Source organism: Neltuma alba, unplaced genomic scaffold (genome assembly GCF_004799145.2).
Source record: "Neltuma alba isolate B1F8T4 unplaced genomic scaffold, ASM479914v2 tig00012957_pilon, whole genome shotgun sequence".
NCBI lineage: Eukaryota > Viridiplantae > Streptophyta > Magnoliopsida > Fabales > Fabaceae > Neltuma > Neltuma alba.
Window position 1 is genome coordinate 52,491 of NW_021637317.1, and position 25,919 is coordinate 78,409.

Genomic DNA, 25,919 nt, shown 5'->3' on the forward strand with positions numbered 1-25,919 from the left:
AGTTTTTTAAATAATAAATTGCATCATTTATATTGTCACTTGCCATTCATTTTATTTTTACTTTGATGTATGAAATTAAAGATAAATTTATTCAAAACATACCATATAGAGAAAATATTTGTTATTTTAACAATATTCAAATTTTTTTAAATTATGAATTAGGATGGTGGGAACTCATTTTCTTTATTTCCTTCCTAAAGAATCTGCATGGAAGGAGAGGTAATACATTCCATCACCACTTGTTTTATCGTATTAGGAAAGCAAAGCTCATCTAAGCATTTTAGAACAAAATCCTATCAAACTCAATCATAGACTTTTTCTAAGTTAATCTTAATAGTCATATAACCCTTCTTCCTTTGCAAGTTCCTCATAGTGTGAATAACCTCTTGGGTGATAATAATGTTATCTGAGTTGGTTTACTCAGGGACGAAGTTGTATTGGTTAGGACAAATAACTTCCGGGAGAAACTTTTTGATTTTGCTGTCCACGTCTTTACTGTTTTATAGTCCCTTTTAATACGTGCTATATACTTTTCTTTTGACAAACTTCTTTTACTTGCACGCGTGAAAATTTTGATAATCATTGTGCCATCTGATGCTTCATTTAATGGTGTGGGAATCATTTGATGTCTAATCTTAGTGATGTATGGGTTTACTTTTGCTTTTCAGCCTAGACTCCCTATGTCTTTATGGCTAGGTAGTCTCCTTATATATATGCTATATATATATTTTTGGCAAACTTCTTTGGTCGGTGCATTTGTAGAGATTGATGATAATTACACCATTTGATGGTTGATTTGGTTCCCTCTACACGTGTGTGGGAAATTTGGAATTGATTCGCATGCTTGAATTTAATATGCAAGACTGCCTAAATTATTTTCACGTGCTATATGATCCTTCAAAATTGTATACGTGGCTTATCTGAGGAAAATTTTGTTTTTCTTATTTATTTAAATAGATGTGCTTGCTCTGATATTTGCACGTGTACATGTGATGCATTTCTATGAGGCTCATTGACATTTATTTATTTCATTTGTTTACTTTTGCTCTTCAAAGCTAATAACGGGAGATGGAAACATGTCAAGTCAGGGTCTAGTTAAATAGGCATGAGCTTTGAAACAAAAGTATAAAGTCTGAGCCTAGATCTGATCCTATATATGAGCTTTTCTTGAGACCCAAGCTTGAGCCTTTGAAAAAACCTGAATAAGTCTAAAGCTTTTTTAAAGACTTAAAATTCTATACCTTCAATCATATATATAATTTCTCAGGCCTATTTAGAAGACCATACTGTTGGCGGGAAAGGTTTTCTAAAAAGTACAAGAAAAAGAAATGAAGAAGAAAGTGGTGTACGATGTCTTCAAAGAGTGGGCAGCACTTTCCTTTGGGTTTAATTCGCCCCCACCTATTCCTATCTTATAGGGTGCAAGTTGGGATGCTTGGCGAATTTTCTTCAGGATACAATGAAGACCCTTGACTTTGGATTGCATTTTCAAATTCAAGTAAAGACAACAATGGCTTTCACAAAGTGATAATTTGACTCTATCTCTACGTGCACTCAAAGACAAAGACAATGAGTTTGATCTTAGTATTTGTGTTGTATTTCTCCAAATGAAGTGATGGTGAAGGGTTTATATAGAGTATGGAATGATGCCTTGAAAAGATACCTTTTAGAATAAAACCTTACTCAATAAAAAGTCACAACTATATGTTGGTTCATGAACCAACATAATTTAAATAAATACAACGAATTTAGTATGTAGGTTCATTTAATGTTTTAACTTTCTATATGACCTTTTGTTAAATACAATGTATTTAGTATGTAGGTTCATTTAATATTTTAACTTCCTACATAACACTTCATATAAATATATTAATTTATATGAAGACACAACCCTTCAAATAAATTTATTAATTTATATGAAGACATAACCTCCCATATAAATTTATTAATCTAATAAATTTATATAAGGACATGACTTTTCAAAAAAACACATCTCTTCATTTTAAAAATAATCCAACATATATTATGCCTCAAATAAGGTATGATGCTATAAAAATTACATGTGATTTAATTATTTATAGCTTAAATTTACAATAAAATGGCAAAATTCTATTAATTATGTATCTCATAAAAACTTGATTCAATTACATTAGCATACATACGTTAATTTGTGTTTTTGCCGACCATATGATGATTTGTTTTGTTTTTTATTATACAATACAATAATTTTTTTATAACAATGATAAATCATTCTACAAATATTTCATAATTAAGCTAATAATCTGAGATTTTAATATAATTTCTTTTTATTGGATGACTCCCATAAAATAAATTAAGTCATTAAGTAGACTATTTAATTGTATTGTTACTTTCCAGAAGACACACTTAATTTAAAAATGCAATTATAAAACTTTAGATTAATCAAAAGTAAAACATGATACTGTGAGTTCTTAAACAACAAATTATGAACACGCTAATCGACCAATATAATATATAGGCTTGGAGTACTTTTTTAATACAACATTGAAATTTCCATCATAATTCCATAATTTCCGAAATTGAAACTTTACAAAAATATATTATAGAAATATGTTTAGATTTATCCCAAAAATTTTAAAACAAGCAGCAATAGGTTAAATGAATGAGAAGAATTTAATAGAAATAAGCTCTTTTAAGAGCCTTAGCGCCCTTATTAAACTGACCCGACCAGGCTCGAAGTAAATTAGGCTGTAGACCCTAAAAAAGTTTTGGCCTACTTTCACCCTTTTTGTTAATGACGTGGCCTTTTCAAAACTGTTGGCGTCCTCACAAAATTTGAAACCATCCTTCAGTTTGCAGTATAATTTTTAATTTTCAGTAATCATAATTGCTTATACGGATATTTACCGAACATTGTTGTTGATCTTATTCAGTTCATAGCATCTTAAACCATGTTTGTTCTTCCACAACGATATCCTCCATATCATAAAAAATGTAGCAGCTTTTAAGGCCCACAACAAACTAACATGTTCTGTCTTGCTATCTTTTGAGCAGTTTGGATTCATTTGCTTGTATTGCTAATGATTTCTTTTATTTTATAATCATCAAGTTCTAACTTGCCTCACCATTCTCCAAAAAAAAAGAAAAAACAGAACGCATCAATACACATTAAATTTACCACTACTCGTGTGTTTCAAATAAATTGATTTTTTTTTAGATATATTTTTCTTATTTTTATATGGTTAATTTTTACGTAAATCAATTACAACCTGGGAAAATTTGGCTTTATTCTCTATCATCCCATCCGCACGAAGACACAAAAAAAAAAAAATTGGAGAGTAATTTATACACATATATATAATCAGAATGGGTGACGTACTTCCGTTATATATGGATAGTGGGTACCATGTATATTATTAAAAACGGCAGCGCTACAAGGGGTTAATATTAGTGTTTATGCTTCCGCTTCAACTTATTCTATGTACAGTAATGACCTATTGTGGGGAACTAAACACAACAATAGGGCTCCTCACTTTGATCTTACCATCACTCCAAACCAAAGATGCTGACACCATAGATGCTTCCAAGCTTCCTTCAATACTCAGCAAAAAGCTCCGTTTTTCCCCATAAGAAGTGAATGAAAGAACACTTGGGTTCACTTGGATTTTCAGCCCCAGAGGACCCCTCACAGTGGCTTTGTATGTGGACTTTCCTGACCCAACGTACGTAACAGTTCTTTTGAACATTCCACTTACAGTGACGTTGGAGGGAGGGGTTGGAAGAGCAAAAGACGGATAGTTTAGATCACTAGCTCTAGCTGATTCAGAGCAGCTGCTATTATCCCCTGTGACAAGCTGTAATGTCCTTGTGGTGTATCCTTGTCCACATAAGAATCCCACGAAGTCTATTTCACTAGCATCATATACTAAACCAGGACTCATTGCCTTTATAGGATCGATTTGTCCTGCTCCATACGCAAACTCTGCATCTCGATTAGTCTTGGGACTCAATGGCATGGCTGCAACAACCACACACAACATGAAATATGTTAAATCTTTTTGCATTAATTTGTTGCAAGTTGATAGACATTGTGTGTAGAGATTCAAGAATGGAAGATGAATTACCAGTGGTCATCAAAGCTGATTGGATAGCTGAGGGAGACCAATCGGGATGGAATGATTTAACGTAAGCTGCGGCCCCAGAAACATGTGGGCAAGACATGGACGTTCCTGAGATAATGTTGAACTGCACAGCTCTGTTGTCACCGTCAACCTCAGAAATGGAGGAATTTGGAGACCAACTAGCGAGAATGTTGACCCCTGGAGCAACTAAATCCGGCTACGACGAAAAAGGAAAACATTTGTAATAAAGACATGATGACTCTAATCTTTGTATATATTGAAGTGACCAAGTGATGATCAACCATAGCCAATGTACCTTGAGAATACCAGGGGAAACAGGGCTTGGACCTCTAGCAGAGAAAGAGGGCACCATAGGGGCCAATGTATCCTTTTCCTCGTTAGTTCTATAAATGGTTGCAGTTGGATTCCTGCGAGATTTTGTCAAGGGATTCCTTTTAGAGAAGTCTAGTGCTATGGAATGCTTGTTAATATGTACTTGTAGCTTCAGTTAATGGTTAATACCTCGTGGAATTTATGTAGCTGAAAATATTGGCAGCATCTTGCAAGTCTATGTACGAAGCAGGCAAGGGGAAAGTGAGAGAATAGTCTCGGAAATTTTGACCTTGTGTCAGTGCGCCAACGGCTTCTGCCATGAAGGCACCTGATGCTTTGCTTCTGCCTTCGCACAGAACAATTTTCCCCGTGACCAAATTTGGATCCAATGTGTTGCCAGCGCAAAACCTGCACTTATCACACTATTTCATTAATTAAGATTAAAAAATATTCTCATGTCTTCACGTAGAGGACTTCAAGGCGCTGTCACCTGGATAAAGATCCATCAAAGCCCTCCTTTGTGTTTGGTGCATCCCCTCCATAAATTATGGGATATTGTTGTCCCTTGAGGTCAAATGTATTTATTGAAATTCCCTAAACACGGAACAAGGAGATCATGAATAAAACTTGATCTTCGGATAATATTTCCAGTTGAGAATTCAGTTACTAGCTAGCTCCATTAGGATAATTTCTCAGGTTAACCTTACCTCAAATGTTCTGTTGTCACCTATTCCAACCTTGGTAAGAAACTTTCTATCGATGGTGCTGGCAGCCACAGAAATAGACCAAGGTGAAAAATTTGCGAGTGATCCTGGTTTTGGTCCAGAGTTCCCCGCAGAAGTGACCGTCAATATTCCATTTCTCATAGCATGAAAAGCTCCAATAGCTAGTCCATCTCTGAAATAATTCTCATCATTCAACCCTCCAAGAGAAACTGATAGTATGTCCACCCCATCCGCAATGGCATCATCAAAAGCTGCGAGAATGTCTGCATCATTACAGCCATCCAACCAGCAAACTTTGTAGACGGCAATTCGTGCTGATACAGCTCCTCCTCTCGCTGTTCCTGCTGCCAGCCCTAACATGCTTGCCTGGCTCACTGGGTTCCCTGCTACGGTGGATGATATATGAGTCCCATGGCCATCATTGTCTCTCGGAGACTTCTCTTCACCACCAAATGATCCATCAGATCTGTAATACTTTGCCCCAATGATTTTACTGCAACGACAACAAAATCTGTTAAATGGTGTGTGCTGTGTAATATGAATAAGATCTGTCTCTAGTAGCACCCTGACAATTGTACTTGAAGTTTAGTAAAACTAAATACATTGTGCATGTGCATGAGAATATACTTGTTGCAAGTGAAGTTAGACGAGGATTGACATGTGCCCTTCCATTTCTTAGGTGGCGGACCTAATCCTTTGTCATTGAAGCTTTCGGATTCTGGCCAGATTCCAGAGTCGAGAACTCCAACGATGATATCACTTTCGGTCGTGGCTCTCTGCACGTTCAGTGGGAGGCCAATGAAATCCCATGACCTTGTTGTGTGGAGTTGTCTCTTTCGATTAGGGAACACAGAGACCACACCATCAAGTCCTGCATTGTGAGTTTTCTGGGTGAACAACACAGAATCGAAGATAGATCGAGTAAGTCATGAAAGAAGATAAATAAATAGTCTTCTTTCTCACTCGACATTGTTTCTGCTTCTTTCTCTGTTAGCTTCGCAACAAAGCCACTGAAACTCCGCTTGTAGTAATGGAGAACTGACTTAGGCACACCATCGCTGAAAGTACGGATACAAATTGAAAATTTAAGCTTCATGTTCAATTTTAAATCTGTAACATTACAGGGGACACTGAACTTCGTACTTAATAGTTTCATATTTAATGTAACACGCAATCATGCTTCTTAATCTTATCAGGCAAATTTAATGAAAGTAATTTATGGTCCGATATAGAAATAAAATCATCCATGCATCGACTAAGGTGTTGAACTCGTCTTTGGGATGAAAGAGAAGCATGAAAAACGATAACGAAATTAATCTATCTTTGTACATTTAAAAGTTTAAGCTTTTAAGATGCTGGCCACAGAAAATATTTAAGCTTTATAGCTGAAGTCATAGGTGTGACCTAGAAATTTCAAGTTTTTAGTGGATTGATAGTACCTGTCAGAGACTTTGAGCAGGAAGCTTGTATACTGGGACAATGCAGACGCCTCATCAGTCTTGGTGTTGCCGGTGTAGACTATGTAAGTCTGCATTATCAGAAGACATGATTAATAACCAGAAAGAGAATCATGGGAATTCGACAAAGCCGAGAAAAAACTGACAGAAGAATGTCTGACATTGGGATGGTCTGAGGAAGATGAGTGGCATGTGAGCAGAACAGAAGCATAGGAAAGAAGTGAAATCCACAACAGAGGAGCAGACGATCTGCTGTCCATTCTGAACTTCATCTTGTATGTGTTTCTATAGACGACAGTAGTAGATAAGACTCAAATTCCACAGAATCTTGTCCATGTATCTTCTTCTATCCAATTCAGATACCTTTTCCCAGGAGATCTTCGTGGGAATTAATGTCCACCAAGCAAACCAAGACGCGTACCAGGATAATAGAGAAGAAAAGGAGACACAGGAAAGGAAGAAATAACCGAAGATGAAGAAAGGAAGAAATAACCGAAAATGAACAGAGTCTAAAGCTATTGATAGCTAGTATGAACACAAAGCTCCAACGCATTAATTATTGAGGAGGTATTTGGAGTGCAAAAGTGTTTTTCAAAAGTATTTTTTTACATAGACAAATTTCTCTACATATTTACTTCGTATATTGTAAAAACACTTTTAAAATCATAGTTTTGTTTCCACCTAAATATCCAGGGAAATAATTCCTACAGTCACCCCAATGATTGTTCGGAGGTTGTCGTCATTTATTCGAGGTGGTTATACAGGGTTAAGGGAAGCGTAATCTGTTTTGTAATGCATTCACATGCTTTATCTTTACAACTTGAATCACAAGTGGGGCTCAATCAGAGGCATAACCCAACGATATAGTAATTAATTGCAACTTAATGATTTAAATATCTTCTAGTGACGCAAATTAATTAAATATATATATATATATATATATCTTCAGGTATATATTTATTTTGGGGCACAAAAACAAAAGAACATAAACAAAACGCTAGCTACCCCCAGACCCCTACCAAACCCAAAGCCACATCCCTCGCCTAAGCATATGTCACAGTCACTTCGTCAACCATCTTCGTCCACACATGCGTGCCAGCCGTCAATTTTGTTTCTTTTTCAAATTGTAAAACGACATGGAAAATCCCAAAATTTTTAATTACAACAAAAAATTGATAGACAAAAATTCCTTACACAGTACGGTTGTAAATAAAAATAAATAAATTGTAAAAATACTAATCAAGTTATATTGCCACCTGCTACTAAGTAAGGGTATTCTCATTTTTCTTTTAATCTATCTATGGAAGATGCTGGTGGAGAGTTGGCTTGAGATTTATATGGGAAGCAACAAAGGAAGCATATTGAAGATGAGATTCTTGACTCGAAGAAGACACTTCAGATTTCTCAAAAACACGAAGCAAAGTAATGAAACTCATAAGATTGAAATAAAGGCATATATGTCAAAAGCAATTTGATTAATTTCCAATTTTACATAAGCGTCTATTAGCAAATCAAACAGTACACAAGGATGAGAAGTGCAAATCTCATGGCTGCCAATGGGGGGAAAAAAAGAGCCCAAAGCATTCTTTTTATCATTTAGCTCATGAACTCAATTACAGCTCTCACCGCAATTGAATCATTCAATTCAAAAGAATCAAGTACACCCTACTTTGTTTAACTCTGCTTTTCTGTCATAAAAATAGAGTTAAACAGAGCATCCTTGTATTCTTTGGCTTGCACGAGGAGCAAGAATGACAGAGTTTATAGACTCCTCATGATTGCGTCATCCTTTTCTAGTTCAGTGGACTTAAAACTTTGCTTTAATTATAATGTTTTCTTGTCTTGCCTGATATATAATTATGACCTATATTTTGGCAACTTTTGGCTAGCAACGTTAAATGCCTTTGTTTCGTAGAATCAATAATGGGTGGCCCAGCGCATGTGAGAAAAAGGAACCAAGGCGAGAAACCCAAAATATTAAACTTTTCTTAATCACATGTTCTCAGCTGCATGTTCTTTCGCCTTTTAGGGAATCTTAAGTTGTTCTTTTGGGGGATAAAAATGGTTCTCCGTCAACAACCAAGAAGGGGGGGGGGATTTACAAAACAAGAAAAATGGGACCCTGAGTATTATAGAATTGCTTCTTGCTAATCTGATTATCAAATGCTTCCTTCAGCTGCTTCTTGTTGATCTCACTTCCATGATTTCGAAACCAATAAACACCACAAGAAGGAAAACCTGTTTTGAAATAAGAAGCGTGTTCTCTTCTGCCCACGACCGACATACAACTTTAAACTGTTGGTTAGCCTCGCTAATGACTTATTGAAACTATGGTGATTAATCCCCGAACACATACAAGTCACGTTTGTCAGGAACCACTCAAAATGAAAAATAAGAATTAAGATTAAAATTTAAAAAAATATATGTGTTAAAAGAATAATTAATATGAGTAATTGTTTGTTATTTATGAGAGGACAAATCCATATATATAAAATTAGAGAATACAGTGATAGAAAATGGTATTCTCCAATTCCACTTAAAATGTTGAATTCCATATAACAAAAAATTATTTATACTAAATACTTTTTAACATTTTTCTCAATTCTAATCATACTTTTTACCTTTTATTTTTAATATTTTCTACCAACTGTTACATAAGGCTTTGACCACGTTTCCCCAAAATCTTCAAAGATAAAAAAAAAAAACCTTATTTTTCTGTTTATATACAACCAGTCCAGAACTTGATGGGCAGTTTCTTTTCCCCTGACCAAAGCCAGGTGACCAGTTGAGAACTTACTAAATAAACAATTAGTTTATACTGCTATTCAATTGATATTTCAGAGAGACTGTAGATTGCACGTATGATTATATACTTCATGTAATACTATCACGAGCAATTAATTTAGGATATAGTTTGTAGTTTAATTTAAACTACCAATTAAATTTTATATTAAGAATGGAAGATAATATACATTAATAGTAATAAATAGTTTAGACTACCAAATTATAGAACACCTCCTTATATGCGATGTTGGGGGTTTTGTTTGTTGGGTCCAGTCTAAGATTCACATTTTTAAGCCTTATTTCTGACGTGTTCGCTTTCCATTATTGTGATACATGCTCTTAGTCTCATGTGATTTTCATTTTTTTTAAAAATAATAAATTGCATCATTTATATTGTCACTTGCCATTCATTTTATTTTTACTTTGATTATGAAATTAAAGATAAATTTATTCAAAACATACCATATAGAGAAAATATTTGTTATTTTAACAATATTCAAATTTTTTTAAATTATGGATTAGGATGGTGGGAACTCATTTTCTTTATTTCCTTCCTAAAGAATCTGCATGGAAGGAGAGGTAATACATTCCATCACCACTTGTTTTATCGTATTAGGAAAGCAAAGCTCATCTAAGCATTTTAGAACAAAATCCTATCAAACTCAATCATAGACTTTTTTTAAGTCAATCTTAATAGTCATATAACCCTTCTTCCTTTCCAAGTTCCTCATAGTTTGGATAACCTCCTGGGTGATAATAATGTTATCTAAGTTGGTTTGCTCAGGGACGGAGTTGCATTGGTTAGGACAAATTAATAACTTCAGGGAGAAACTTTTTGATTTTGCTATCCATGTCTTTACTGCTTTGTAGTCCCTTTTAATGCGTGCTATATAGTTTTCTTTTGACAAACTTCTTTTACTTGCACGCGTGAAAATTTTGATAATCATTGCACCATTTGATGCTTCATTTAATGATGTGGGAATCATTTGATGTCTAATCTTAGTGATGTAAGGGTTTACTTTTGCTTTTCAGCTTAGACTCCCTATGTCTTTATGGCTATGTAGTCTCCTTACCTAGATGCTATATATATATATATATATATATATATTTGGCAAACTTCTTTGGTCGGTGCAATTGTAAAGATTGATGATAATTACACCATTTGATGGTTGATTTGGTTCCCTCTGCACGTGTGTGGGAAATTTGGAATTGATTCGTATGCTTGAATTTAATATGCAAGACTGCCTAAATTATTCTCACGTGCTATATAATCCTTCAAAATTGTATACGTGGCTTATCTGAGGAAAAATTTGTTTTTATTTATTTAAATAGATGTGCTTGCTCTGATATTTGCACGTGTACATGTGATGCATTTCTATGAGGCTCATTGACGTTTATTTATGTCATTTGTTTACTTTTGCTCTTCAAAGCTAATAACTGGAGATGGAAACATGTCAAGTCAGGGTTTAGTTAAATAGGCATGAGCTTTGAAACAAAGGTATAAAATCTAAGCCTAGATCTGATCCTATATATCATCTAAGCCTAGATCTGATCCTATATATCAGCTTTTCTTGAGACCCAAGCTTGAGCCCTTGAAAAAACCTGATTAAGTCTAAAGCTTTTTTTAAAGACTTAAAATTCTATACCTTTAATCATATATATAATTTCTCAGGCCTATTTAGAAGACTATATTATGCGTCAAATAAGGTCTGATGCTATAAAAATTACATGTGATTTAATTATTTATAGCTTAAATTTACAATAAAATAGCAAAATTCTATTAATTATGTATCTCATAAAAACTTGATTCAATTACATTAGCATACATACGTTAATTTGTGTTTTTGCCGACCATAGGATGATTTGTTTTGTTTTTAATTATACAATACAATAATTTGTTTATAACAATGATAAATCATTCTACAAATATATCATAATTAAGCTAATAATCTGAGATTTTAATATAATTTCTTTTTATTGGATGACTCCCATAAAATAAATTAAGTCATTAAGTAGACTATTTAATTGTATTGTTACTTTCGAGAAGATAGACTTAATTTAAAATGCAATTATAAAACTTTAGATTAATCAAAAGTAAAACATGATACTGTGAGTTCTTAAACAACAAATTATGAACATGCTAATCGACCAACATAATACAGAGGCTTGGAGTACCTTTTTAATACAGCATTGAAATTTTCACCATAATTTCATAATTTCCGAACTTGAAACTTTACAAAAATATATTATAAAAATATGTTTAGATTCATCCCAAAAATTTTAAAACAAGTAGCAATAGGTTAAATGAATCAAAAGAATTAATACAAGTGAGTTCTTTTAAGAGTCTTAGCGTACTAATTGAACTGGCCCGACCAAGTTCGAAACAAGCCAGGCCGTAGATCCTAAAAAACTGTTGGTATACTTTCACCCTTGCTGATAACTTTCGATATTGAGGCCCTATTTGTTAATGATGCGGCCTCTCCCTTTTTGTGGTTTGTGACGGCAAAGTTTAGAAATTTGTAAATGATTTTAGCTTACTCTCTACCCACAGAAAGCTCGGGCTCCTTTATTGGGCAGTTATGTCAAGTGATTGGCAGTAGCATAAAACTTTAAGCATACACACATAAAAGAACATCTATGCAATTTATAGACACATAAAATAACATGTTCTATCTTGCTTTCTTTTGAGCAGGTTGGATTCATTTGCTTGTATTGCTAATGATTTCTTTTATTCTATAATCATCAAGTTCTAACTTGCCTCACCATTCTTTAAAAAAAAAAAGAAAAGAATGCAATAAATCAATACACATTAAATTAAAATGTCAAAAGGGAAAAAATAAAGAAAGTAAAAAAAAAACAAAGAATATGATTATTTCCCAGAAGGTCCGTTAAGTGAATGATATTTATCTTTCATGTTTTCAGTACAGAAAATAATTAAATATTAAGGATGAAAACATACAAGATAAGTATAGAAAATATTGAAAATGAACACTAAAAAAATTGCAAAACTGATTATTAAAAGTGTCAAGAATAGGTATTAAAAATATGAAAGATGACTATTGAAAATATGAAAAAATAATTAAATGATTAATTAAGAAAATATTTTGAGAACAAAATTATATAACAAAATACTACACCTAAATAAAAAGTATTTTAGAATGATGACTTGTTAGATGAACTTTAACTCTATACGTGGCTATTAAAAAAAAACCTAATTTACCACTACTCGTGTGTTTCAAATAAATTGATTTTTTTTAGATATATTTCTCTTATTTTTATATGGTTAATTTTTACGTAAATCAATTACAACCTGAGAAAATTTGGCTTTATTCTCTATCATCCCATCCCCACGAAGACACACAAAAAAAAAAAAATTGAAGAGTAATTTATACACACATATATAATCAAAATGGGTGACGTAATTCCATTATATATGGATAGTGGGTATCACGGGTGCTATAAAAACGGCATCGTTTTCAAGGGTTTAATATTGCAGCCCCCAACTCAATTTTGCAGAAGGTCTATATGCTTCCGCTTCAACTTATTCTATGTATAGTAATGACCTATTGTGGGGAACTAAACACAACAATAGGGCTCCTCACTTTGATCTTACCATCACTCCAAACCAAAGATGCTGACACCATAGATGCTTCCAAGCTTCCTTCAATACTCAGCACAAAGCTCCGTTTTTCCCCATAAGAAGTGAATGAAAGAACACTTGGGTTCACTTGGATTTTCAGCCCCAGAGGACCCCTCACAGTGGCTTTGTATGTGGACTTTTCTGACCCAACGTACGTAACAGTTCTTTTGAACATTCCACTTACAGTGACGTTGGAGGGAGGGGTTGGAAGAGCAAAAGACGGATAGTTTAGATCACTAGCTTTAGCTGATTCAGAGCAGCTGCTATTATCCCCTGTGACAAGCTGTAATGTCCTTGTGGTGTACCCTTGTCCACATAAGAATCCCACGAAGTCTATTTCACTAGCATCATATACTAAACCCGGACTCACTGCCTTTATAGGATCGATTTGTCCTGCTCCATACGCAAACTCTGCATCTCGATTAGTCTTGGGACTCAATGGCATGGCTACAACAACCACACACAACATGAAATATGTCAAATTTTTCGCATTAGTATGTTGCAAGTTGATAGACATGGTGTGTAAAGATTCGAGAATGGAAGATGTATTACCAGTGGTCATCAAAGCTGATTTGATAGCTGAGGGAGACCAATCGGGATGGAATGATTTAACGTAAGCTGAGGCCCCAGAAACATGCGGGCAAGACATGGACGTTCCTGAGATAATGTTGAACTGCACAGTTCTGTTGTCACCGTCAACCTCAGAAACGGAGGAATTTGGGGACCAACTAGCGAGAATGTTCACCCCTGGAGCAACTAAATCCGGCTACAACGAAAAAGGAAAACATTTGTAATAAAAATATGATGACTCTAATCTTTGTATATATTGAAGTGACCAAGTGATGATCAACCATAGCCAATGTACCTTGAGAATACCAGGGGAAACAGGGCTTGGACCTCTAGCAGAGAAAGAGGGCACCATAGGGGCCAATGTATCCTTTTCCTCGTTAGTTCTATAAATGGTTGCGGTTGGATTCCTACGAGATTTTGTCAAGGGATTCCTTTTAGAAAAGTATAGCTCTATAGAATCATAGTTAATATGTATTTGTAGCTTCAGTTAATGGTTAATACCTTGTGGAATTTATGTAGCTGAAAATATTGGCAGCATCTTGCAAGTCTATGTACGAAGCTGGCAAGGGGAAAGTGAGAGGAGAGTCTCTGAATTTTTGACCTTGTGTCAGTGCACCAACGGCTTCTGCCATGAAGGGACCTGATGCTTCGCTTCTGCCCTCGCACAGAACAATTTTCCCCTTGACCAAATTTTGATCCAATGTGTTGCTAAAGCAAAACCTGCACTTACCACACTATTTCAATAATTAAGATTAGAAAATACTCTCATGTCTTCGCGTAGAGGACTTCAAGGCTCTGTCACCTGGATAAAGATCCATCAAAGCCCCCTGTAGTATTTGGTGCATCCCCTCCATAAACTATAGGATATTGTTGTCCCTTGAGGTCAAATGTATTTATTGAAATTCCCTAAACACGGAACGAGGAGATCATGAATAAAACTTGATCTTTCGTTATTGATTCCAGTGGAGAATTCATTTACTAGCTAGCTCCATTAGGATAATTTCTCAGGTTAACCTTACCTCAAATGTTCTATTGTCACCTATTCCAACCTTGGTAAGAAACTTTCTATCGATGGTGCTAGCAGCCACAGAAATAGACCAAGGTGAAAAATTTGAGAGTGATCCAAGGTTTGGACCAGAATTTCCTGCAGAAGTTACCGTCAATATTCCATTTCTCATGGCATGAAAAGCTGCAATGGCTAATCCATCTCTGAAATAATACTCATCATTCAACCCTCCAAGAGAAACTGATAGTATGTCCACCCCATCAGCAATGGCATCATCAAAAGCTGCGAGAATGTCTGCCTCATCACAGCCATCCAACCAGCAAACTTTGTAGACGGCAATTCGTGCTGATACAGCTCCTCCTCTCGCTGTTCCTGCTGCAAACCCCAACATGCTTGCCTGGCTCACTGGGTTCCCAGCTGCTATGGATGATATATGAGTCCCATGACCATCATAGTCTCTTGGAGACTTTTCCTCACCATCGAATGATCCATCAGATCTGTAATACTTTGCCCCAATGATTTTTCTGCAGTGACAGCATGATCTGTTAATGACCTATACTACATAAATAAAAATAACATCTACATATATAAACACGCACACGCACACACCTGTTGCAAGTGAAATTAGCGGATGATTGACATATGCCCTTCCATTTCTTAGGTGGTGGACCCAATCCATTGTCGATGAAGCTTTCGGATTCTGGCCAGATTCCAGAATCAAGAACTCCGATGATGATATCACTTTCGGTCCTGGCTCTCTGCACGTTCTGTGGGAAGCCAAGGAAATCCCAAGATTTCGTCGTGTGGAGTTGTCTCTTTCGATTGGGGAAGACGGAGACCACACCATCAAGTCCTGCATTGTTAATTTTCTGGGCTGAGAACTATGAACCTAAGACAGAGAGCGTGAGTTCTGAAGAAGATAAGGAAATAGTCTTCTTGCTCACCGGACATTCTTTCAGCTTCTTTCTGTGTTAGCTTCACAACAAAGCCATTGAAACTCCGTTTGTACTGATGAAGAACTGTCTTGGGCGCAGCATTGCTGAAATTAATGATTACATATACACTGATGCATGACATGCAATTTTCAACGTACCAGTATACTATGATCACAGGATACATTGAACTTGCAATACTTAGCCCTTGTCTCTCTTACACTACGATCTTATCGGATCATGCAACTTCTTAACAGATATGTAAAAGCTAAACTATCCACGCACGTGCTTATGAGTTGAACTTATCCGTGGTGGGAGGTGGAGTGTTAAAAGCTGTAATTATTAAATAATCTATGTACGACTGTTGAAAAATTTAAGGTTTTAAGGCTAACTCGTACTCGTAGCGTTGAAATGTCTGGTTAGACTGGTATTACCTGTCGGCTGCATTTTGCAGCAAGCTTGTGTACTGTGACAAGGCAGAAGCTTCATGAGTCCTGCTGTTCCCAGTGTAGACAATGTAAGTCTGCGTTATCAGAAGACATAATTAATAACCAGAAACTGAATCATGGGAATTCAAAAACCAAGACAAAGCGACAAAAACATGCTTGACCTTGAGTTCATCTGAGGAAGAAGAGTGGCATTTGATCAGAAGAGAAGCAAAGCCAAGAAGCGAAATCAACAACAACAGAGGGGCAGAAGATCTGCTGTCCATTTCTGAAGTTCGTCTTGCAGTAATGACCTAACAACCTTAACCAACGCGTGTTTATATAGAAGAACAAGGAAAACTAAAATTCCACAGATTGTTGGAAAATGCATGCATATTCTTCCTCTATCAAATTCATCAGTTTAATTTTCCAAGACGCTTTTGGTAAGGAATACTATCCACCAATCAAGGCAAACGCGTGTTAAGATAAAGTCGTGAGAAAGGATTTATTTGATACGTCCATGGAGGGAAGAAACGTCTATACGAGGAAGAAGTCATGGCCAAAGCTGAATAACATGGAGCTATTGAAGCTATCGTTGTACAGCTCTCTTAATTGATTCCTGATTGGGCCACGATCCCTACATTCATGGCAATGATTTTCGTACCTTGTCAGCTACGTTCTTGTTCACCAGTAAAAATAGTGATTTTCGCTGTCGTGCCTAGTGGTTCCAAAGCAACCCCGGTTCAAGAACGAAGGCCCCCAAGTGGGGCTGAGATTCCTGTCAGTTACATATGTCCAAGTACGTAAATTAATAGGAGCAGATGATAAAATCTCTTGCATTTTATGTGGAGGGTAGTCTAGGAAATGTTTGAAGCGTTATGTGTTTTGTGAGGTGAAGGAGCGTGAACACATTAAAAGAGAACGTTGGATATAAATGCTGTGTTTTTCAGATGTAGTAGCTTTCATCGTTGGAATAACTTCCAATTGCATTTACTATGAATAAGCCAAATTTTACAGTATTTAATATTTTTCTTCGTCTTATTTATAAGTGACCTCATTTAATTTGCAGCATGAGTATATTATTTTGTCCTTCATTTATTATAGTGTAGATAATTTTTTTTTAAAGATGCATATATTAAATAAGAGTAAAATTAAAAAGTTACTATATTTTAAGAGAAAATTAATGTAGTTGAAAGTTTTTTTTAGTATATGTAAAACATGCTGAAAAGTTCTTGTAAAAAGAACTCGCTCCAATCCATAATATAATACTCCTCCGATCCTTGATATAAAACATATTTAACTGATTTGATTAAATTAAAAAATTTAAGTAAGTCAGTTAACTATAATAAATTGATAAAAGTTATCTATTTTATGCTTATTCAAAAAATGTGATTGAAAATTTCTCTCATCTCTCTGTTATATTTAAAACTCTCTCCCCTCCACATAACAAGGGATACATAAAAGTGAAAAATTATCATTAATTATTCTATGGACTTCTTATATACTATGGACAAAGAGGATAGGTTTGATCGATCATCTCACCATCATATTCAAACTTTTGAAGAATGCAAGGTATCCGTGTTAATTAGGTGATGAATCTTGACTGGGATGGGACTCCAATGCCATTAGAATAAGCTAGCTTTTGGACCAAAGACCAAAAGAAGTTATGCCTTGGACCCGGAAGAATGCCACTAGCATTATTGAATGCTAAAGCATTCATACTTAGAAAAGTTATTACAGTTTGCATTCACAAGGAGTAGTGCATGTCTGCATGATATGCTCTTTTCATTCATAATTAGTATGTCATATGTCGTTAGTATTAGAAGGGAATGAGTTTCGGTGTTAACCAGACTAATGAGGATAAAAAACTTATCATTACTGTTGAATTTTGTCTTTTACTTTTATTGTTTCAAAATAATTATTTTAACGTGTGCAAATTTTATGATAAAAATAATATTTTAACCGTCAGTTTTAACAAGCTTTTTCTATATAACAATAGAGTTGGAAAAGTAAATGTAAACTATCAAAATTGTATTTGAATGACTTATACCTTATCGTGACAATGAGTCCTAAAGTTAGTTCTCATCAAAAAAGTAATTTTTTCCTAGAAAACTAAACTTTGGAACCTAAGAGGCGTGGCAAAAGACCCCAATTTGTTTTTTTTAACTTCAGTGAATTATTTTAAGAGTTTATAGAGGTTAGAAAGTCTAATTTTTATTTGTTGATTGGTGAATAATCGCTTGAGTGAAGTTTTAACAATCCAATGGGTAACCAAATTTTCTTTCTTGAAAATCCCAATGAAAAATTAGGATTTCTATTTGAATTTGTCGTGAAAAGGATGATTTCTATCAAAATATCGCATTCCCACTTCAGAGATGTACCATTCTAAAGCAAACAATCAATAAGAATTTTACTATATCAATTTTTCACCTTAATTTTACTATCATATTCAATCAATAAGAACTCTTCCAGTATTAATAACAACCATCAGGCGCACTATTTTAGTTTATGTTCAGCTTTCAAAATTTTTCAATGGGTTAATATATTTTTTGATCCTTAAGTTTGCCCTCATTTTGGTTTTAATCTAAGTTTTTATTGGATTATAAAAATCAATGTTTCAAATGAAAAAAAAAAAAAAAACCTAAGAGACCAAAACATGTCATTTGAAATTTGAGGGACAAAACCAAAATAAAGATAAACTTAAATGACAAATTTGGATTAACCCTTTTTAAATAATAATAATAATAACAACAACAACAATATTTTTCGCGTAAAATGATTACATGTGTCAATGTTACCTTCGAGTGCAAGTATTTTTAAAAGTGGACAAGGAGAAAAAAACATAACTAAGTAACTTTTTCATTTTTATTTATATCTTAAAATTTGAACATTGTACACATTCTTATTTTAAATTTTTTTTGCCCTATGAATTTGAATTTTCTAAAGGAAGTATTAGGACTTCACATGCAAGTGAGGGTGAATCACCCAAGTCTTAAGGGGATGAGTACCAAATACCAATAGAAGTTTGATTCAACAGAAATGAATTAATTCCTCATTCCAAGAGATGTCTACAGTTAATTCTTGATATCATGTGATGAAGACTTAACTTTTAAAATTCCTTTGGTCCTGGAAACAAACTTTTTTTTTTTGGTCAAAATGTCAATTTTATTAATAAACAAAACAAGGATACAAACACCAATAGCCGAAGCCAAAAGGGAAACACTCAAAAAACCTAAGATACAACCTACCACACCAAAAAAACTAACCAAAAAAAAGAAAGAAAACAACAAAGAAGGAAACAAAACCAGAACATTAGCCCATACCTGTCCTATTCACCTCTGTAGGCTTCCTCAGTTCCAGATCCTTCCTAAGCAACTCGGTCAGAGAGGTTGGTGGTTTTGACAACCATCCTCGTGGTACCAATCCCCCCATAATTTGAGCTGCTAGCCCATCAGCAACACAATTCCCATTCCTAGCTACTAGAGCAACCTCCACATCCTTATAATGTGAGGTCTGCAGCAAGTTGATGCACTTCATCACAATGTCTTTGTCACACCTTAAGTTTATACCAATTAACTTACCTTGTGGAAGCATTTGGTATCACTTTTGAAGACTAAAAGTTATGAAAAATCAAGTTTGAAAATTTTTCTTTTTCGGATTACTATTCATTGTAACCCTAAAATGTGGCAAACTTTGAAAATTCTTAACTAATTGTAGAAAATCGAAATCAAGTGATTCCAAGTTTTATGGAAAGCTCTTTGGATAAACTTTGGAGGAAAAATAGTTTCTGGACTGATTGTTTTGAAATTTAAGCCCGGTTTTTAGGAGTTGAAGCGAATGCTGACCTCTGTCCCAGTACTAGTTATCCCCGATCTGACACTACCGTATGTAGTGTACACAGATGCTAGCAAACAGGGATTGGGATGTATACTAATGCAGCAAGGAAGAGTTGTTGCCTATGCCTCGTGCCAATTAAAGTCTCACGAGGGAAATTACCCCACTCATGACCTGGAGCTTGCGGCGATAGTGTATGCCTTGAAGATATGGAGGCATTATCTTTATGGGGCGACCATAGAATTGTTCTGTGATCACAAGAGTCTCAAATATCTGTGTAACACCTCACATAATTATATCAATATACGCAATAAAATATTTAATTTAAAAGTCCATACATATTTCTAATACTGCAAACAAGTCATCAAAATTTCAAAACTTTTCTAACATAGCTTAACAACATGAACTATTAAAGTCTTATAGTCATGGCAAATAAGAATATAACATAGCATGTGCTTAAGGAGCACAAAAGCCTTTACGGCTCACTCCATTGGTGCCTTCCCTTGATTCCTACTAGATCCTTCGCCTAAAAATTGTTAATATAGGAGATGAGTTCAAACGCCTCAGTAACTACTGAAATTCTAACCTATACAAGCAAACCATATATGATAAATCAAAAATTTGTTTACATGTCTATATATGCATATATTAAAAATCATGGATTTGATACATTTAATTCAATTTCATTTTTCTCTTTTCAATATATTAAAAAATAATGCAATATGCTGCCTCTCTTATATCACCGTCCACCCTTATACCGCTAACTGGAGCCATAGGCTAACACATAGTCCGATAGGAATTAATCCATTTTACTGAATTATTCTAAGCTCACCGATACTAGAGATATATCCGGCCAAAGATATAGAGCTCAAGCTCGGACTATGGCTCCCCTCCTTTGTGAATAGGGAGGTGTCACATATCCCACAACTCCAATGAATTCCTGGCCAAAGAAAAACATGGAAGAAGAGGCCCTGACAAGTGCCATCCACTGTGCACCGAGTTATGGCATACCACGTGGTAATTTTTTATCCTTGCAATCTCCTTCTATCCTTAACCTAACAATGCATGTCAAATGCCAATAATATTACATCATAAATACGTCTTCAAATATATTATTAATGATAAGATAGCAGTAAAATTCATATACCATTTAACAGTAACTCATAATAATTTCATAGTTATTAATATATTTAAATATTGATCATAATTACTAGCAACAAATTTTAATAAAATCAGGTAACATACCAAAACATTTATTTTACAAAAAATCATAATATTATATTTCAGTAATATAATAATTAGTAAATCCACAATATAATTATACACAATTCACATGTACAAGAAAGAATTTTCAGAGTTACCTGGTACTCTTTAGCTTACAAATAATCACACAAAGATTACTCCAAAATTCTCAAGTCTACAAAATTACACATAAATATTTATTAATATAAACTCAGAACTACTCCAAAGCTACTCTAAAATTCTAAGACTACCCTCTAAACCAAAATTACATAAATATATTACTCTCCCAAATCTAGACATTTATAATAGATATTATTTTGGAAAATATAATTTAGATATAAGGCTATTTAAATTTAACAAAAGTATATATATTTTTATTACCCAAAATGTAAATATTTTATATTAAAATTCTCAATTATTTATTATAATCTCATTTAAAATTTTTCCTCAAACCAAACAACTTCTTTTTAAATTATAAACAAATTGTAGCTTTATCTAATTTCACAAAATTCTTAATTTATAATTTTTCAAGCCTTCACAAATTATTTCAAAAATATATCTTTAACTTATTCAATATTTAAACCGATTAAAACCTCAATAATATATTAAATAACTCAAATAAATTATTTAACTCAAATTTAATCGATGAAAACATATTACAAGTCTAAATAACAAATTTTTCAACTAAAATCTTAGTTTAAAATTCTCAAAATAATCATTCAACAAAAATAAACCGATTAAAATTCCTTAATAGTGGATCTTTAAATTTCTACAGGCATATATTGTCAAAACTCTGTATTTACTCTGTACCCACACAGTAAAATTTTCTCTAAACATTATAATGATAATAATAATATAAAGCTATAAATATATAGAAAATATTTATAAAGAAAATTTGACAACAAGAAATAGTTTTGTGTACCTAAATGATCTTCAAAGCTTGTCCTAACTTTCAACAGCTCTTCTCACTCTTTCCTTCTCTTCTCCCACTCTTTCTATTCCGTTCTCTCACTCTCTTCGATCTCCCCACTCCCTTTTATTCTTTTTTCCCTTCACCATCCAACGACCTATTCCATTTTTTCCATCTTTCATTAAATGCTACCCCCCCCCAATTTCTTCCTTTTGTCAAATGCTCCCAGCTTTCGACCGAAAGCTGTTTCTTTTTTTTTTTTAATAATAATAAAATATTATTTAATTTAATTTAATAAATATATTTTTTAAATTTTTTTATTTTTTAATAATAATAAATATTATTTAATTTAATTTAATAAATATATTTTGTTACAACCTGCAAGATCAGAAAGAACTTAAATGAGATAGAGGAGATAGATGGAGTTGCTGAAAGATTATGACTACCAGATTAAGTATCATTCGGGAAAGGCCAATGTAGTGGCTAACACCTTAAGCAGAAAAGTGCTACAGGTAGCAACCCTCATGATCAAAGAGGGTGACCTGTTAGAAGATATACAAGACAGGGGGCCCTATTTATCATATGCAGTTGATGGCAAATGATGTGGCTAATGAGCCATTAGTGCAGAGCACAAATACTGATATGATGATACAAATTGAAGAAGCTCAAACACGGAATCCTTTAGCAAAGACCCTTTAAGCTAAAGTCTTGAGTAACGAGATTGGTCTATAAAGGACATTATCGTAATTAGCATATGAAAATCCTAAAAATTTCCAATAAATCATGAAAAATAGAATTAATGTTGTAAAACGGTATTTGAGGTCTAGGAAGTAAATACAGGTTGAAAATAATTTATTAAAAAATTATTTTTAATTATTAATATTTTGGCTAAATTTGGGAAAATTGGCCAATATCAATTATTAAAAATACCTAAAGATCTCAGAAAATTATGAAAAATTAAAGAAAAATCATTTAGGAATTGTGGAGATTTATAAAATTATTTTCAACCCTAAATTATGAGGAGGTTAGCTTTGGTTAAAAGTTAAGGATTAAGTGATTACATGTTAGTTTTGTTAAAAATCCTTTTCCCTATGATTATATATAGTGTTCGGCAAAATTGAGAAATGCATGAGGGAAGTTATTTCAATTCAATTCAATGCTTCCAATGAATTTAAATGATGATTTAGTGTAGGTATGTACTAAGAAAGTAAGGTTGGAAGCATTAAAATTGAAATGAGAATTTTGAAACCCTAAATTAGTGTTTGGCCAAGTCAAGTTCAATGGGAAGGGATTGGATTTTCATAAAACTAATATGATAAATGGATTCTATATGAAAAATCATACAGAAAAAGCCGAAGAAAGTTCAAGAATCAAAATCAAGAAAAAAGGGTTTGGGGGATTATGTTAAGTTATGGAGTTGTAATAATGCTTAATAGTGTGTCATTGGTTGCCTAAAAGGCTATACACAACAACAGGGATGAAGATCTAATCAAGAGGAAAGAGTTCAAGAGAAAGGAAAGTATTCAAGATAGCTTTGCAATCCATTATATTAGAGTGTCACTTTATTTTGTATGATTATGGCTACGTGTTATGCTAACTTGTTATGCTACAAGGTGGATGAGAATGTTATGTTATATGATGTTACCTCAATGCAATTTATGTCTTGGCTTATGCTATGTTGAATTCCATGAATGTTTATGATGATGTGTCCTTGCCATAGCATGAACATAAAGTATGCATGCATGTAGCTTGATTTACAATGTATTGTGTGACCTTGATAATGTATGCAATCGCTACTAAAATTCCCCAAGAATCTTACCCCAATATTTAAACAAATCCTAGGGCCTTCAACATCCAAGGGCAAATAAAGGGAGTTGACTCTTACTTGAACAGATAGTAAGTCATAGTAACTTTATATGGTTTTAAACCTTTCTATTTTGAAAGAATGTAATGATAAGCATACTTTGAATTTTCAATAGTATGATTAAGGTTAGAAGTGTCCAGGCATGACAAGAATAGTCCAAACATATTAGAAATCGCTAGTATAGCTAATTTTTATAATTTCTCTAAAGTTTTAAAATTTAATTCACTCATTACATTTTACCTCTTTATATTAAATTAATTTAAATCTATTGTATTGTGTAAAAAAAATTTTAATAATTTTTTATTATTTATTAAAACTCATACCCATTTTGGTAATTTTACAAACAAATTTACTTTTACTCAATCATAATCTAAACAACTTTTTACCAATCTCATTTTGACAAACTAATTTTTTTAACTCCAATCCAAACACAATTCAACTTATCTAATTTAACTTTTACTCATCTTACTTTTCTAAAAGTCAGAATAGAAATAAGCTATTTTTTTGGAGAAATTATAAAAAAGACCTTAGAATTGCAAAAACACAGATAGGGACCCTTGACAACTTTACTTTGGGTTTTGACAATTGCTAATTTCCCTTTTTTTCTTTTACTACCAATCCAAAAGCACCCTTTGATTAGGAACAAGTTCAAAAGCACCACAGTACTATGCTTTGTGGATGATTTTGGCTTACTATCTACCCACGAAAAGCTCCGGCTCCTTCATTGGGCAGTTATGTCAAGTAATTAGCAGTAGCATAAAACTTTAAACATACACGCATAAAAGAACATCTCTGCAATTTATACACAAATAAAATAACATGTTCTATCTTACTTTCTTTCTTTTTTTTTTTTGGGTGAAAATTCTATCTTACTTTATTTTGAGCATGTTGGATTCATTTGCATTTATTGCTAATGATTTCTTTTATTTTATAATCACCAAGTTCTAACTTGCCTCACCATTTCCCAAAAAGAAGAAGAAGAAGAATGCAATAAATCAATACACATTAAATTAAGGGAAAATTCCAGAAAAGGTCCCTCGAATATATGAAATCCCAGATTGGGTCCTGGAATTTCCAAAATGACAGAAAGGGTCAGTGACCCAATCTGTCATTTGTGAAATTAAGACCAATTGACAATTTTGCCCCTGACTAAGTGAATAGTTATTCTCTACACAAATATAGGTAACGCTTACACTGTTCTAGTGATTACAATATTAGTTGTAGTTAATAATTACAAGATTAGTTGTAGTTAATAATAAGGTGCCTGATTATGAAAAAATGAGTAGTTATTCTCTACACGAATCTAGGTAATACTTACATTATTCTAGTGATTACAAAATTAGTTGTAGTTAATAACAAGACACCTGAATATGAAAAAGCGAGTAGTTATTTGCTACATGAATCTAGGTAATGCTTAAACCCTTATAGTGATTCCTTAAATCATTGTAGTGAATGAATAATAAGGGCAAAATTGTCAATTCCTCTTGATTTGCCAAATGACAGATTGGGTCACTGACCCTTTCTGTCATTTTGGAAATTTCAGGACCCAATCTGGGATTTCATATATTCAAGGGACCTTTTCTGAAATTTTCCCTTAAATTAAACTGTCAAAACGGGGCCCAAAAAAAAACATGATTACTTCCCAGAAGGTCCGTTAACTGAAAGATATTTATTTTTCATGTTTTGAGTACAGAAAATAATTAAATATTAAGGTTGAAAACATACAAGATAAGTATAGAAAATATTGAAAATGAACACTACAAAAATTGCAAAACTGATTATTAAAAGTGTTAAGAATAGGTATTAAAAATATGGAAGATGTAATTAAATAATTATTAAGAAAATATTTTAAGAACAAAATTATATAACAAAATACTGCACCTAAATAAAAAGTATTTTAGAATGATGACTTGTTAGATCAACTTTAACTCTACACGTAGCTATTTAAAAAATACCTAATTTACGACTACTCGTGTGTTTCAAATAAATTGATTTTTTTTCAGATATATTTTTCTTATTTTTATATGGTTAATTTTTACGTAAATCAATTACAACCTGAGAAAATTTGGCTTTATTCTCTATAATCCCATCCCCACG

General features: G+C 33.5%; 2 protein-coding genes across 4 annotated transcripts; both read right to left on the reverse strand.

Moving 5' to 3' along the window:
- Positions 1-3,326: 3,326 nt before the first annotated feature.
- On the reverse strand, positions 3,327-16,294 carry LOC114732929 (cucumisin-like). Of its 2 annotated transcripts, XM_028920321.1 has the most exons (11): positions 16,158-16,294; positions 15,982-16,070; positions 15,560-15,654; positions 15,225-15,468; positions 14,629-15,139; positions 14,412-14,515; positions 14,111-14,329; positions 13,905-14,016; positions 13,592-13,805; positions 12,963-13,486; positions 3,327-3,473 (listed from the first exon to the last, which is right to left on the reverse strand). In XM_028920321.1, the coding sequence occupies exons 1-10, from the start codon at positions 16,257-16,259 to the stop codon at positions 12,963-12,965; spliced, it is 2,214 nt and encodes a 737-aa protein (XP_028776154.1). In that variant the 5' UTR covers positions 16,260-16,294; the 3' UTR covers positions 3,327-3,473. The 2 variants fall into 2 exon arrangements, with proteins under 2 accessions (XP_028776154.1, XP_028776153.1); XM_028920320.1 differs by lacking the exon at positions 3,327-3,473 and having other exon boundaries at positions 12,893-13,486; positions 16,158-16,293.
- LOC114732926 (cucumisin-like) lies at positions 3,455-6,902 on the reverse strand. Of its 2 annotated transcripts, none has more exons than XM_028920315.1 (10): positions 6,777-6,902; positions 6,598-6,686; positions 6,122-6,216; positions 5,786-6,029; positions 5,141-5,651; positions 4,924-5,027; positions 4,623-4,841; positions 4,417-4,528; positions 4,104-4,317; positions 3,455-3,997 (listed from the first exon to the last, which is right to left on the reverse strand). In XM_028920315.1, the coding sequence occupies exons 1-10, from the start codon at positions 6,885-6,887 to the stop codon at positions 3,474-3,476; spliced, it is 2,223 nt and encodes a 740-aa protein (XP_028776148.1). In that variant the 5' UTR covers positions 6,888-6,902; the 3' UTR covers positions 3,455-3,473. The 2 variants fall into 2 exon arrangements, with proteins under 2 accessions (XP_028776148.1, XP_028776147.1); XM_028920314.1 differs by having other exon boundaries at positions 6,762-6,902.
- Positions 16,295-25,919: the final 9,625 nt, after the last annotated feature.

Bases quoted from the DNA above. Each gene is read 5' to 3' on its own strand.
- LOC114732926 (XM_028920314.1), bottom strand. From the start codon at position 6,887: ATGAAGTTCAGAATGGACAGCAGATCGTCTGCTCCTCTGTTGTGGATT. The intron at 6,687-6,761 runs GTCAGTTTTTTC...CTGATAATGCAG, and splicing joins CCAATGTCAGACATTCTTCT to ACTTACATAGTCTACACCGG. The intron at 4,842-4,923 runs GTGACAGCGCCT...TGATAAGTGCAG, and splicing joins TTTGATGGATCTTTATCCAG to GTTTTGCGCTGGCAACACAT.
- LOC114732929 (XM_028920321.1), bottom strand. From the start codon at position 16,259: ATGGACAGCAGATCTTCTGCCCCTCTGTTGTTGTTGATTTCGCTTCTT. The intron at 15,655-15,981 runs GTAATACCAGTC...CATTAATTTCAG, and splicing joins CTGCAAAATGCAGCCGACAG to CAATGCTGCGCCCAAGACAG. The intron at 13,487-13,591 runs GTAATACATCTT...TGGTTGTTGTAG, and splicing joins ATCAGCTTTGATGACCACTG to CCATGCCATTGAGTCCCAAG.